The 14,953-nt window shown below is 53.2% G+C and overlaps 1 protein-coding gene across 1 annotated transcript; it reads left to right on the plus strand.

Moving 5' to 3' along the window:
* The first annotated feature begins 975 nt into the window (after nucleotides 1-975).
* LOC133281644 (dual specificity protein phosphatase 22-A-like) lies at nucleotides 976-14,637 on the plus strand. Its single transcript, XM_061477401.1, is given in 6 exon segments — nucleotides 976-1,019; nucleotides 1,021-1,132; nucleotides 5,293-5,342; nucleotides 8,162-8,236; nucleotides 9,187-9,358; nucleotides 13,400-14,637. Coding segments are annotated over 6 exon segments (660 nt in total). The 3' UTR covers nucleotides 13,607-14,637.
* The last annotated feature ends 316 nt before the right edge of the window (nucleotides 14,638-14,953 follow it).

Here is a 14,953-nt window from a genome sequence, read left to right on the forward strand (position 1 = left end):
AGAATAGATAAATAAATCCCAGCTGCAGCGGGGCTGGTTTGCCTGCAGGAGATAGGGAGGGGGGGTCCCTGCTGGACCCCCACCTTGAAGGAGGAGCTGGGATGGGCTGAGCTGTTTGATTCAGCCCTTTTCTGATGGGAAAACAGGACCCTGTGCGAGCCCCTTCCATTGATGTGCTGAGGTTTCCTGAGCTCTGTGCTCCTAAAGAGGTTTGGAATGGTGGTTTCAGTGGGCATCAGCTTTGCTGTTCATTAATGAAGGTGATTCATTAATTAGGTGCTTGGTTTATCATTGCCTGGGGGGGGTTGGTGCCAGGTGCTCTGGTCCTGCTGGTACCACGCATGCAGTTCGATGCTCCCACCATGTCTGATGCAATCTGTGCCTGGCACTGCATTAAATCTCTCTCCTTTCTGTCACCTCCCAGGTTGTCAAAGGCCTTTATCTTGGGAACATCCGTGGTGAGTGCTTTTCCCTGTGTTTCCCTGTGTTCCCACCTCTGTGTTGCTGTGAGATCCATGGGGCTGGAGGAATCCCTCTGTGCTCTCTCTGCCTGCTCCCTGTTGAGGACCTCAGCGTTATCCAGAGATACTAATCCCCCAGATAGCCCCATCCCAATCACAAGTGGTCCTGTGCCACTCTAGCTCAGGAAATGGATATCCATAGGGAGTGCTGGAGTACTGGGAAACCCCGGCATCGTTGGAAACCTCCCCTGTGTTTGCTGAGACAATATTTACTGTGGGACAACGCCTGGCTTTCTTGCTGGGCCCTGCAGGGAGCAGGAAGCTTGTGTTTTCTCCAACAGTGAGGACACAACAGCCTTTTCCAAGAGCATAATATCTGGTTTTGGGGGGAGTCTGCTGAATATCCAGTTCATCCAAGGGGAATTTTGCTTTGAAGGAGGGGCATCGTGATGCTTGGTCTCCTTCCCCTGAGAGTGAAAAGCAGTGGGAATGGGGGACAAAGGGGCTTGGGATGATGGATGTGGGGTGCTGGTGGGTGCTTGGTCCGTCAGATCTCCCAGATAACTCATGTGCTTCTCCCACTTCCAGACTCTGAGGACCATGAGAGCCTGCGGAGGAACGGGGTGACACACATCCTCTCCATCCACAATAGTGCCAAGCCAGTGCTGGAGGTCAGTGCTCCGGTTGGGGGGCCTGTGGGGCCATTCCAGAGGCGTTAGGGACTGGGAGGGTGTAATTGGGACACACGCAGTGTTCTCCTGGCATGGGGCAGAGAAGCAGTGCTGGACTTGCAGTGACTTGCAGTGGTTTGCACTGATTTGCACTGACTTGCGCTGATTTGCACTGATGCTGAATTGCACCCAAAGGGGCTCAGCCTTGGGTTTTGGGGTGGGGACCCAGGTGTTTTGGGGGGCACTGCCCCTCTCTCTTTGGGTTTTAGGGGCCGCAGGGCTGGAGGGGCCGGGAGCACCGCGAGAGGGCGGCGGCGGCCCGCGGATGGCGGCACCGGGGCCGTCAATGGCCCCGACGGGGAGGAGCGGGGGGGCACAGCAGGACCGGAGCAGCCCAGCCGCACCCCCGAACAAGGGTCCCGGTCCTTGTGTCCCCACTCAAACCTCGCTGAGCCCGGAGCTCTGCAGAGCCCTCGGGATACGGGTGGGGAAACTGAGGTGGGAGGGTTGGTGCCAGAGGTGCAAAGGATGCTGCAGAGGATGAATGGGTCTGTTGGGATCCATCATCCTGGGGTGCTGCAGAGGGTGAAGGGGGCTGTTGGGATCCATCATCCTGGGGTGCTGCAGAGGGTAAAGGGGACTGTTGGGATCCATCATCCTGGGGTGCTGCAGAGGGTAAAGGGGACTGTTGGGATCCATCATCCTGGGGTGCTGCAGAGGATGAATGGTCTGTTGGGATCCATCATCCTGGGATGCTGCAGAGGATGAAGGGGACTGGTACAGCTACAGGTTAGGCAGAGATGTGATTCAGAGCAGCAGAAGGACTTGGGGGTGTTGGTTGATGAGAAACTGAACATGATCAGGCTTCAGTGTGCACTTGCAGCCCAGAAAGCCAACTGTATCCAGGGCTGCATCAAAAGGAGCGTGACTAGCAGGTCGAAGGAGGTGATCCTGCCCCTCTACTCTGCTCTCGTGAGACCTCACCTGGAGCATTGTGTGCAGTTCTGGTGTCCTCAACATAAAAAGGACATGGAACTGTTGGAACAAGTCCAGAGGAGGCCACGAGGGTGATCAGGGGACTGGAGCACCTCCTGTATGAAGACAGGCTGAGAAAGTTGGGGCTGTTCAGCCTGGAGAAGAGAAGGCTGCGTGGAGACCTGATAGCAGCCTTCCAGTATCTGAAGGGGGCCTATAGGGATGCTGGGGAGGGACTCTTCAGTAGGGACTGTAGTGATAGGACAAGGGGTGATGGGTTCAAACTTGAACAGGGGAAGTTTAGACTGGATATAAGGAGGAAGTTCTTTACTGTGAGGGTGGTGAGGCACTGGAATGGGTTGCCCAGGGAAGATGTGAATGCTCCATCCCTGGCAGTGTTCAAGGCCAGGCTGGACAGAGCCTTGGGTGCCATGCTTTAGTGTGAGGTGTCCCTGCCCATGGCAGGGGGGTTGGAACTGGATGATCTTAAGGTCCTTTCCAACCCAAACTGTTCTATGGTTTTATGATCCTGGGATACTGCAGAGGGTAAAAGTGACTGCGGGGATCCATCATCCTCAGACGTTGCAGGGGTTGAAGGGGACTGCAGATCCCCCTCAGCCTTTGGGACCACAATGGATAGGTAGCTCCATCAAAACATCAGCTTGAGCCCTTTCCTCCCTAAGGCATTGGGTAAGGTGCAGTGGGGCACAGAGAGGAGGAAGAAGGCTGCATGAAATGGGTGCAGAGAAACGGCTCGAGGCTGGGGAAGGGGCAGCAGCTGGTGCTGGCGGTGCTCAGGGCACGGCCAGATGGGTAACAAACCACACGGTGACTTACAACACGGAGCAAGGCGGGAGGAAAGGGGAACCGGAAAGGCATGGTGGGTTGAGCAATGTGTCAATCACTGCCCCGGCTCCGCAACCGCAAACCCCAGCACTGTTCCCACGAGTGGCCCCGCTCCCCAAGGCAGGATGGGGGCACCATGGGGAAGGGGAAGCCACTGGGAGCCCGGCAGTTGTTAAGGGATCGGGGCACAGGGAAGAGTGGGATTGGTTTGGCTGCTGTACTGGTTGGTGCAGTGGCTTGGACTATGTGGTCGCTCTTCTTGCTGCGGGGAGGTTTGGTTAGTACCAGGCATGGTTTCGGGAACCCATGTCCAGGATTGGTGGATTTCCAGGTTTTGGGAATCTACAGACAGAACTGATGGATTTCCAGGTTTTGGAGATCCACGGCCAGAATTGGCGGATTTTCAGGTTTTGAGGATCCATGGTCAGGATTGATGGATTTCCAGGTTTTGGGAATCTACAGCCAGGATTGGTGGATTCCCAGGTTTTGGCGATCCACAAGCAGAACTGATGGATTCCTAGGTTTGGGGGATCCATGGTCAGAATTGATGGATTCCTAGGTTTTGAGGATCCATGGTCAGAATTGATGGATTCCTAGGTTTTGGGGATCCATGGTCAGAATTGATGGATTCCTAGGTTTTGGGGATCCATGGTCAGAATTGATGGATTCCTAGGTTTTGGGGATCCATGGTCAGAATTGATGGATTCCTAGGTTTTGAGGATCCATGGTCAGAATTGATGGATTCCTAGGTTTTGAGGATCCATGGTCAGAATTGATGGATTCCTAGGTTTTGGGGATCCATGGTCAGAATTGATGGATTCCTAGGTTTTGGGGATCCATGGTCAGAATTGATGGATTCCTAGGTTTTGGGGATCCATGGTCAGAATTGATGGATTCCTAGGTTTTGGGGATCCATGGTCAGAATTGATGGATTCCTAGGTTTTGGGGATCCATGGTCAGAACTGATGGATTCCTAGGTTTTGGGGATCCATGGTCAGAATTGATGGATTCCTAGGTTTTGGGGATCCATGGTCAGAATTGATGGATTCCTAGGTTTTGGGGATCCATGGCCAGGATTGATGAATTTCCAGGTTTTGGGAATCCACAGCCAGGATTGGTGGATTTCCACGTTTTGGGGATCCATCATCCCACAAAACCTGCTGCTGTTTGCTTGTTGGTCCTCATGCCCTTGCCTGACACGTGGTTCCCTTCTACCTGCCAAGCTCCTGCCTGCATCCACCATCCCCTGTGTGCTGAGGAGCCGCAGTTTGGCTGAGGCATGGATGAGGAGCACACTGGCTCTATTTCTCCCCTTATCCTGGCCTTTCCAAGTGTTTTTCCAGGCAGGGAGCAGCCCGCTGGCATCCCATGAGGAGCTGGCAAGTGCCACCTTGTCCCCATCCCATGAGAGGCTGCAGGGTGGCAGGAATGAGCACGGGACTGGGCTAGGGAGGGTGGATAGGACGGATATGTGATGCATGGGAATTCCTGCCCGTGCTTGTGCTTACAGCATGGGTCTTTCCAGCACTGAGATATCCCCTTGCCCATCCCGTGCTGCCCCTTCCCTACTTATATAATCCTGGTTTTCCAGCCTCCCAATTTACCCTGGGCTCGAGGGTATCCCATGGGATTGGTCAGCCTAAGGGGGACCTCTCCATAGCTATGCCCACGGCAGGGGGTTGGAACTGGATGATCTTAAGCTCCTTTGCAACCCAAACCAATCTATGATGCCACTGGAGATGGGGCAATCCCTGTGCTCGGCTGTTTTGGCTCTGTCTGTCAGGATTTCCATCTATTTTGCTGAGAAAAGGGAATAAAAAACACAAAAAGAGGAAAAAAAAAGAACCTCAGATGAAAAGGATCTAATTTTAGCTCGGAACAGGGAGGCTCGAGGAAGCGATGTTTTAAGGAAAGGAAAGTAATCTGACCTACGCCAACATGCGGCAGGATGATTTATTGTGTATTAGAAAGGGCTGGCAGGAAATAACTCATTGATGAGAGGGGCTTCGTCAGTGCTTGTTCATACACGTCTTTCTCATGGGGCTCGCTGGTTGGGGCCCCAGGAGAGGGGTGGCTCAGATTTGAGGGGCTCCTGTAGCAGTTTCCCATGGCCTGGATTCTCCTATGGGATGAAATGGGGGGTAAGACCCTGGGGTGGGTTGGATGTGTTTCTCTCTGTCCATAGGGAGCAGGGTGGTGGTATCCAACACCTCACTGTGGCTTCCTCCTCACCTAAGGGTCATATGGGGAGAGGAAAAAGAGAGAAATTAAGGCTTTTTTGTGTTTCTTGCAAGTATTTTATTACTTATCCTATTACTTCAACCATTTTTATATTGCAGGACATGACCTATCTCTGTATCTCGGCCTCAGATTCTTCCAGTCAAAACCTGTAAGTCATTTGCCGTCCTTTTTCCTCAGTATTGACCTTTTTTGATCAATAAAAGCTCAGATTCTGCAGGATGAAGGTTCAATTTGTGCTGTAAAAGCTTTGTATTGTTGCAGAGCTTGACAGAAGCAGTGGTTCATTCTCAGGTTAAATAGCATTTGTAGGGCTTAAAATGTGTTTCTGTGTGTGTTTGCATTCTATTTTCCATGAAATCTGGGATTTTTTCTACTGGGCAGGTTAAGAATTGGAGCATTAGAAAGACAGTGATTTGTGGTGTTCTTCCATACATTTTCCTTGGAAAGAGAAGTAAAATATTTGTTTAAACCATCCTTTTCACCCACGCTGCAAAGCACAGATACTCCTAATGTTCTGAGAATGAAGCTGGTGGGAAGTGCTGCAAGGAAGCCCCAGGCTTTCATGGGATGTGGTGCTGGGGTGTGATGGCACAGGGGGTTGCAGCACTGTGATGCTGCTTTAGCATCCATAAACCACGCACTTCAACCAGAAAATGGGCATTTTTTTTTCCTCTTCAATAACTAAAAAGCATCAAATCTTAATGCAAAGTGACTGGACAGAGCCCCATTGTGGAAATACCAGTTTTCCAACATCCTTCTGAGCAGCCTTGTGCCGGGATGGGATTCTGCTGGCTCATGCTCCCGCTGAGCGGAAAGAGGAGCTTTACAAGAAAACCCTGCCTCAGCAAGAAATGGGGTTTTTTAGGTGTTATTTTTTTCTCCCATTTCATTGCGTTTGAGGCATATCTACCAAAAGGGAAAGAGAAAAAAAGGGAGAAGGGGAAAAAAAAGAGTGGCTGCCGGAAGGAAGACTTATTCAAGGAACTATTTTCTGCTTGCCAGTTTATGCCTTGAATTTCACAATCCTGGTGAACTTTGTGTCCTGCAGAGGAGATGCTTGTGACTCCGGATCTCTGCGGCTCTCAGCACTGCTGGCTTCACGCCCCAATTCCATGCTTTGAGGCTGGGAAAGCATGGAGAGAGCTTTTCTATGCCTGGAGGGGGAAAAGCCCCTGTGGGGTGGGTGAGGATGGATGGGGTGGATGAAGTGCTCACCTCCCTCCAGGATGGGGTGGGAGAGTGATGCTGCTTGCATGGAGTGGGCTGGAGGGTGGCAGAGGGAGCTGGAGGTGAGAGCATCACATCTGTGCAAGCACTGTGCATCCCTGTTGGTCCAAGCCAAGGATGCAGGACTGGGATCCGGAGAGCCTGGATCTGTGTAGGCACCACATGCAGCAGCCCTGGGGAATGTTCTGCAGGTCAGGATAAGCTGAAATGCTCTGGGATAAGCTTTAGGCAGGGAAAGGCACCCAGATGGTGATGCTGCATTTGCTGTAGTGGTTAAGGAGGCCATGATTAGCAATAGACTGACAACATCCAGGTCTGAAAAGCTCCATATTTGTAAGTATGACCACAGCTTTGGAGACTTCCATCCCAGCAGAGCCCCCTCCTGTTACTGAATACCTCCTTGGTTGGTTTCTGAAGGTGTAGAACAGGGGGAAGAGCTTACCCTTTGATGGGCTAGCGGGGATGGAGGAGGTTTAGGAGGGTTCTGCCTTGTCTCTGAGCCCCATTGGGAACGAGCCCTGGGCTCTGTGCTAGCTCATGCCTTGGCTTCTGAGAAATCAGGAAGGCTGTGCAGGAGGACACCCACCCTGTCATGAGGAGCCAGAGGAAGTCCAGAGCTGTGGCAGAGCGCTGATTGCTCCTGCACTCCCAGCTAGGCACCAAAAGGACCCTCTTCTCCTCCCCATAAAGCTGGGACTATGGGGCTGGACAGTCACTGCTGCCCAAGTTACTCAGAATCAGGTTTTCTGCCTCAAAACTGGCACAGGGCTCAGTGCAGCTGCGAGGGTGAGTAGGTTATGGCAAACACACACTGAGGAGATGAGTACCTAACTCTGTGTGGGCTCTTGGAGATGCTCGCTGCCTTTGGGAAGGGTTGGCAGCAGTGTCCAGCAACCCATCCAGTGATGAGCAGGAGGGATGCATCTCACCAGACCCTGCATAACCCTCCCACAAGCACCCATCTCTGTCTCATCAACACATGTGGAGTTGTTTATCCTGTTCTCTATGTCTCCATACCTTCAAAGAGATGGGTGCTGCCCATAGGGCCAAGCATCCAGGTCAGAAGCAGAGGAGCACCATAGGGTTTTGCAGCAGAAAGCCCTGGCTCCCTGCCCTGTTTTGCTGTGAAACTCTCTGGTTTGGGTTAATGTGCTGCTTCTGCCTTGCTGGGGTGCTGGTTGTGCTTTCAGGGATGTAGGCAGCTGTCTGTGGCGGGCAGCCCTAAATCCTACATCCCTGGAATGGGTGGGAAGGGGCTGGATGTGCTCTTTGGGTGAGAAGGAAAAACGAGTTGCACTATTCTGGGATCTGCAGGCAGTGCACCCTGGGAGCCAACTTTTCCTGCCTTCTTCCCTACCAGCATCTTCACCTTGGAGGGTACTGGGTGTTTTTGGCATCATTTGGGAATTGGGGGTGAGCCAATGGCTCAGGGCAGCCTCTGACATGGGAATGTGCATGTCCCTTGGGCATAAGGTGACGGCATTCCCTGGAGGCTGTCTCCCTCCCCTGCCTTGGCTGACAGCATCCTGCTGTTCCCAAGCCCTCAGGAGGCAGGAAATGCCCCGGAAAGCCTCTCAGGTCACTTCCTTCCTTGCAGATGACCATTATCCTCTTTGCCTTTGCTTGGCAGAGGGAGGATCCCTGCTCCCATCCCATAGCCCTGTTGTGGGGAACACTCGACGGCTGCGGCTGGGGTGGTTTGGAGCCTCCCATCCTCACCTCCTGTCTCTCTCCTTGCAGGCTGCAGCATTTTAGGGAGTGCATCCGGTTCATCCATGAATGCCGGCTCAGTGGGGGCGCCTGCCTCGTCCATTGGTGAGAGCTGCCGGAACCCCATCGCATTCCCTTGGCATCGGTCCTCTGGGAGGTGGGAATGGGGTCCCAGAAAGGGTCCTCGGCATCAAGTGTCACCTGTGGTGGGGAGGAAGATGAGAAGGAACAGTGGGAGGGTGATAGGGGAAGGTTTCTGCTGCTGAGATCCATGGGGATCACAGAATCATGGAATCAGCCGGGTGAGACAAGACCTTTAAGGTCATCAAGTCCAACCTTTACGCCAGCACTGCCAAGGCCACCACTAACCCATGGCACTGAGGCCCTCATGTACATGTATGTGAACACTTCCAGTATGGTGACACCACCAGTGCCCTAGGATGCCTGTTCCAGTGCCTGATCACCCTCCCTGTGAAGAGATTATTCCTATGTCAGCTGCCTTTCACAGCTACAGCCTATATTTAACAAGGAGACAGCAAGCCATGCTTACTTTCACAGTGAGAATGCCATCTCCACTATGGTACTTGGATAGCAGCAACAAGATGAGTTGGTAGAAAAGTTTGGCTTAGATTCAATTCAGATTAGATTGGAGAGTTGTTAGATAAGAGAGTTAATATCCAATCTAAACCTCCCCTGGCACAGCTTGAGCCCGTTTCCTCTTGTCCTATCACTCATCTGGGAGAAGAGATCAACCCCTCCTCACTGCAACCTCCTTTCAGGTAGTTGTAGGGAGCGATGTATGCTCCATGCACAGAAAACCAGAGCATCCAAAGAGGCGGGATGGGGGAATCCATCTACTCACAGCCTCCAGCAGCACTCTATGTTCATGCAGCTCCTTACCCCCACCATAGCCCTGCTAGCATCCCACTGAGAAGGGGCGTCCATAGGGAGATGCAGCCCTATGTTGCGTGCATCCCTATGCATCCCAAATGACGTGTGTTAATCGCTATGATGGGAACACCTCTCCCTGACACTGCTCCCTCTCTCCGTGCCAGCCTGGCTGGGGTATCCCGCAGCACCACTGTCCTGGTGGCTTATCTCATGACGGTGACCGAGCTGGGCTGGGAGCGCTGCCTGGCCGCTACCAGGGCCGTGAGGTCCTTTGTGAGCCCCAACTTCGGCTTCCAGCAGCAGCTGCAGGAGTACGAGGAGACCTTGCTGCAGGAGGTACATCCCGCATCCATGTCCCCTTATGTGTGTGTCTGCAATGTCCCCTTATACTCGTGTCTGCAAGGTTTGCAAGCAGGGATGGCTCTTTTGCATGCAGCTCTATGCAGGGCCAGCTGTTTGCCTGAGCTGGCCTTTGTGTGTGCTATTTATTACCTGGGGATTTTGGGGTTTTGCATACAAAAACAACAAAAAAACCCTTAAAAATAAGGGAGTGCCTTGACATTGTGTGAATGCACTTAGAAAAGCTCTTTAACCCCCAGTGCTTTTCTTGAGGGCTCGGTTAGGATGCAGCAGGAGGGATGGGTGAGCAGAATGTTCCCTGGGAACCACGGCAAGGGTGCTGGGCTGGTTGCCTGGAATGCAGCACAGTGAGAGGTGGAAAAGGGGGAAAGGAGAGGGAGGGATGCTCTTGTGAACAGCTTTGGGATGTGCTTGGTGTGCTTGGGCTTCCCATACACCAAATCCACTGCTTTTAGAGGCAGACAAGTGACAAGTGTTGATGGAGAAGTCATCTTTGCTCAATCAAATGATGAGGAGCAGCAGGGTTAAGGAGAGCAAGAGCCCTGGTTGAGTGCATCCCCATCCAGTGTGAGGGCGGGATGATGTAGCTGGGCTGAGCCTGATACTGGCAGCTGGGGGTGACAGTGGCTTGTTTAATCACAACAGCACTAATTGCAGGGCTCAGGGATGCACTGTTGACCCAGAAAGCCATTGAAAGCAAAGGGAAAGGCACTCAAAAGCAGATCTCCCACACTGGATCCTGCTTCTCCATCCACTCTCAGGCTCTGCGGAGGACCAGGGTCCAAAACTGCATCTGATGGACTTCTGCAAGGACAGATTAACCCACAGCCTGACATCTCACAGCCCACATCAACCCTAGACTTGATCCCATCACTGAAGTCAAAGCCCACCCCATCCACAGCAGCCATGAGCATCACGCAGTGTCCCCATGGTCCCACTGACCACTTTGAGTGGGTCAAGGAGGTTTCTGTCCCCCAGGCTATAAGCAGGGACAGCATGTGACATGGTCACAAATGTCACCCATTCCCTTGGCGCTGTCACGTGCAGGACACAGCCATGACCCGTTATTGCTGCCTTGCAAAAACACCCATGGAGGAGGGCAGAGAATGGTCCAAGGGATTACAAAACACCCACGGCGCTGGAGATTCCCTATGGGGCTTCCCCCATCCGGTCCCCAGCCCTTCCCACGCTCTGGCTGTGTCCCAGCATAGGCTGCGGTGTGGGGTTTGCTGTCTCTTGCTCCCCAAAGGCCAGGCTGGGCTCAGCAGGCACCACATTCCCCTTCCTTTCCCTTGGATGCTGCTTTTTCATCTCCTCGAGGTTTTGCCCGGAGCTTTGCAAGCGTTTCCCTGAGGACACCAAAGGCAGAGCCAGGGGTCGAGGCACTCAGATGGGGTTTAGGAAGAGCTGCCTTTTCCTTGGAACACCGTGAATTCCCTGTGGTCCCAGCAGTGGGAGGGAAGCTGCGAAGGCCCTGGAAGGGGGCTGCTGCTGGATGCTGGAGCAGGGAGTGCTGCTCACCCTCAGCTGCATTTGGAGAAGGAGAACAGCCAGGATGGATGCTCCAACTGCTCCCAGCACATCCCTGCATCCTCTCCCTTTGCAAGAGGAAGATGAGCCGAGGGTCCTATGGGGTGGTGGATGCTGTAGGTATTCACTTGTATGGCCAGGAGCCCATAGGACCTGATACCATATGGGTCCTGCCCCTTTCTTCATGCCAAGCAGCATTTGGCTTGCTTGTGTTGGCTGTGGAAGGTTGCACCTTGTTCCTGTGGCTTTGAGATTGTTTTCTGTGTGTAGGTAGGATGCAAGAGCAAGGGTATCATGACCAGAGCTTCAGATCTTGATGAGGGTAGAGAAGAGGCTGGATTTCCCCATTTAGCCCAGCTGCCATCCCATCAGGCATCAATTTGGAAACACAGTGCATGGGAGCAGCCATGGATAAGGGCTAGGCAGGCTGCTCAGGAGGAAAAGCCTCATTTCTTGTGGTTAAAACCCGTGAGGAACAGGTTGATCCTCATGGGACCCTGCTCCATAGGGCTCTGGACAAGCATCCCTCAGTGTCTCAGGTTCCTTGATGTGGAGCAGGGACCTCAAATGGGACCCTGGGAAGTAGAAATGGGGAAGATGCTCTCTGGGACTGGCCGGAAAGTGTGCATGGAGCATGCAGTTGTGGTTTCAAGCTGGCAAATGGTGCTTATCAGAATGGATAAAGAAGGAAGGAAGAGACCAAGAGCAGCAGCACCATGATGGGTAAGGTCAGAAAAGGAAGTAAGTGAGCACAGAGAAGACAGCATGAATGTGAGAGAGGGTGCAGATGGGCATTTGGTTGACAGGCCTGTCCCCTGTGGTGCTGGCACACCATGGCCAGGCTGCCTTCCCACCCTGGTGCTGTCCCACATGGGATGGATGCTCCTGGCTCCAGAGAGAAGAGGAAGGCAGCAGGTAAGTGGTCAGCACTGGAGGAAATGGGCTGTAACCAGTTCTTGCTCTCACTTTAAAGGGAAATGCCTGGCAGCAGCAGCAGGGTGTTTTCCCCATTCTCCTAATGGATCCTTCCCTCCTTTTGCTGGATGGTGGGAGCCAGCTCCCACTGGACACATGATGTGTGCTGAGTCCTGGTGGGTGCTGAGCTTTGGTGGCCAGGCTGGTCTGCCCATGGAGCTTCATCCCTCTGGATGGTTTCCACAGGAGGAATGTTTCAAATCCTGTCCCAAATCCTTTGGGACTCACTTCCCAAAGAAATCAGGTCTGGCTCTCAGGGTCCACCCCAAACAAGGGGTCTGTCTCCTTGCAGGAGGCAAGTGTGTAGCAGCAGTGGTGAATCCCACTATCTGAGGGAGTGGATTTAGGAAATCCCGACATTCCTGGTGGAAATCCCCTCTGTCTGAGCTGACTTCCCCTGGCTGCAGGAGCTGCGGATGCCACCAGGGTCAGTCTCAGCTCATGGTCCCCGTGCCTGCAGCAGTGCTGGCAGGATGGGGCTGAACCGGCCATCCCATTTTCCTGCATCCTTCACCTTTGCCATGAGCTCCATGGCTCCTGGCCATGGGTTGCTGCCGTGGCACCCCGGGAAGCTGGAACCACTGCAGGGACCTCTCACTCTGGGGGTGCTGCTTGCCCCCTCCCTCTGGTTCCCCTGTGCCTGTCCCAGTGCTACCCTGGCTCCCTCTCTTGACCCTTTGCATCCACAGGTTTCACATTCCCGACTCCATGTCCTCCATCCTTAAGGGCTTTTCTGGATATATTGCTACCACTCATCCCAGTAACTCCTGCTCACTGGAGCAGCTGGTTTCCAGCTCCTTAGGAAGATGGCAAAGCCTTGGTGGGGTCCAGCAGAGCTGCCCCTTCCTGCCCATGTTCCCATGTGATGCAGTCTGAGCCCATTGGATTCCCCTTGGAAGCAGGAAGCATTTCCATGGACCATCTCTCACTTCCCACCCACCTCTGGATGTCATCCTGCCGCCAGCTCATCCCCAGGCACTGAGATGCTCCTGCAGCCTTTACAGCTGGATGCAGGGATAAAGGGAGGACAGGAGGTACCCCTCAACCAATGCAGGGAACAAGGTGCTTTGCAAACAAACCTGCCTCTACATGCAGGAGCTGACTTGGCCGTGCAGCTTGTAGCAGCGAGTCCAGCTTCTGGAGGCTGTTCCTGTAAGCTTTCCTTACAGGAATTCAGGCACACAAGGGAACAGCAGCAGCTTCTTGGCAATGTAAAGTAAATAAAGCTGCAGCTGGCGTGAGGATGCTGCCAGCTTCCCGGGTCTGCCTGTGCCGGGCTGGGGATGCGGGAAGCACTCATTGAGGGGGGAACTGTTGCATCTCTCATACGATGTGGTTGTGGTGTGTGAGCTCCTAAGAAACTGGGGCCTTTCTGCTTGCTGGTTGTGGCTGGGGATGTCCCGGCCTCACAGGGATGCTGTGGGCATTGCTGTTGCAAGCCCCATCTCTCAGCCTGGGGGTGTCTCATCCCCCAATGGCTCTAACAACCTCTCTTGCCTTTTTTCCTGGCAGTATCGTGCTTGGATCCATCGTGACTATGGCAGGAACCCATTTAAGGACCAGGAGGAGCTGCAGAGCTTGCTGGCCCAGCAGGAGGAGAGGCAGAAGGAGCAGCAGCTGGGGAGCAGGGATTGCTCCTGGCTCCACTCTCCAGCTCCCACCTACCCGCTCCCCTACCATGCAGGTGGCACCAGCAGAAGCAGATGGATGAACAGATAAGCTTCTGGCTGCTCAGAGGCAGACGTTGGCCCCGGGGCTTGGAAAACCAGGTCTTCCCTTTGCCAAGTGCCTCTGGGGGTTCATGCCTAGGGCAGAAAGCAGCCAGCACCAACCTCAGCTGTGGTTCGAGGGTTGGAGCAAGGGGGGTCAGGACTCACAGACCATCCCATTGGCTGCCAGCTCTGTGTGTTCCCCATGGCAAGGCAGTAAATTAATGGCAGTGTCTTGATCTGATCTGTTTCCCTATTCCCAGTGGATCGCAGCCCCTTTCCCATCACCCAGAGCAGCAGCAAACCCCATCTCTCTCTCCAGCAGCATGGTACCCAGGGCTCCTTTGGCTGCGAACAGGGATGCCAATGCAGACCTTGGAAAGCCACGGTGGGATGAGATGGGGAGATGTAATAGCATCATAGAGTCATAGAATAGGTGGTCACCTTGTACCCTGCTTTGCAGAGGAGCTGGAAGCTGATGCAGCCCTCGGAGGGATGAGTGCTGGGATGTGGAAGTGCTGATGAGCCCTGGTTGTCACCCAGGGGATGGGGATAAGGGGCTGGAGGCTCTTTGTGCTGCTGATGTCCCTCCTGGTCCAGCCTATCCTTGACACATGTCCATCTGGCATCTTTCTTTACCCAGTGAAGGGGGAAATCCAGCTGTGCTGGAGGCCTTCAGTCCCCACCGCCTCCATCCCTGCAGCCAGAGCAGGTTTGGGCTTCCCCTGCTGCCCAATCTGAATGTCCCTGGTTGCAAAAGAAGCCGGTTGCTCCGTTGGACTCAGTTGACCCTCAGCCCAATTTAACGCTGTCCCTATCTAACTGCCTGTTTAATATTGGAAGACGGTGACTTTGTCCCTTTTTCATCCCAAACCCATCATTTTCCAAAGTGTGGGCTTCCTTTGCCAAGGTCTTCATATCCACCCTACAAGGAAGGTCCTAATCCATAGATGCAGCCCTTCTATATTTAAACCTTTAACTCTTCTTTGCCTTTTGCTATAAATACCTTGCTTGGCTTCTCAAAAATATCTATTCTGAGGAAAAAAAAAAAAAGCATGCAAAGTATTTCCAGAAATTCCCTCAATTTCTGGGTACTTAAGTATGAGAGTGCCAGGGGAGACTTGACAAGCTCCTAATAAAGGGGAGAGTGATTAAATCCATAAGGATAGTTGGCTTTGATTTGTGGTGCTTTTGGTGGGAATGGGGAGATGGACTGACATGGCCATGCTGCTATGTCCTGTTTCCTATTTTCTTGATGAGAACCACCAGCAAAATTAAACGTTTTAAGGACTCAGTGTTTAGCCATAACATAGGATTCCAGGAAAAAAAGGACTGTGAATGCTGTTCCCTGTCTTTT

Source organism: Pezoporus flaviventris, unplaced genomic scaffold (genome assembly GCF_033815535.1).
Source record: "Pezoporus flaviventris isolate CSIRO_AGI_PZ_B2104156 unplaced genomic scaffold, CSIRO_AGI_Pfla_v1 ptg000105l, whole genome shotgun sequence".
Taxonomy (NCBI): Eukaryota; Metazoa; Chordata; class Aves; order Psittaciformes; family Psittacidae; genus Pezoporus; species Pezoporus flaviventris.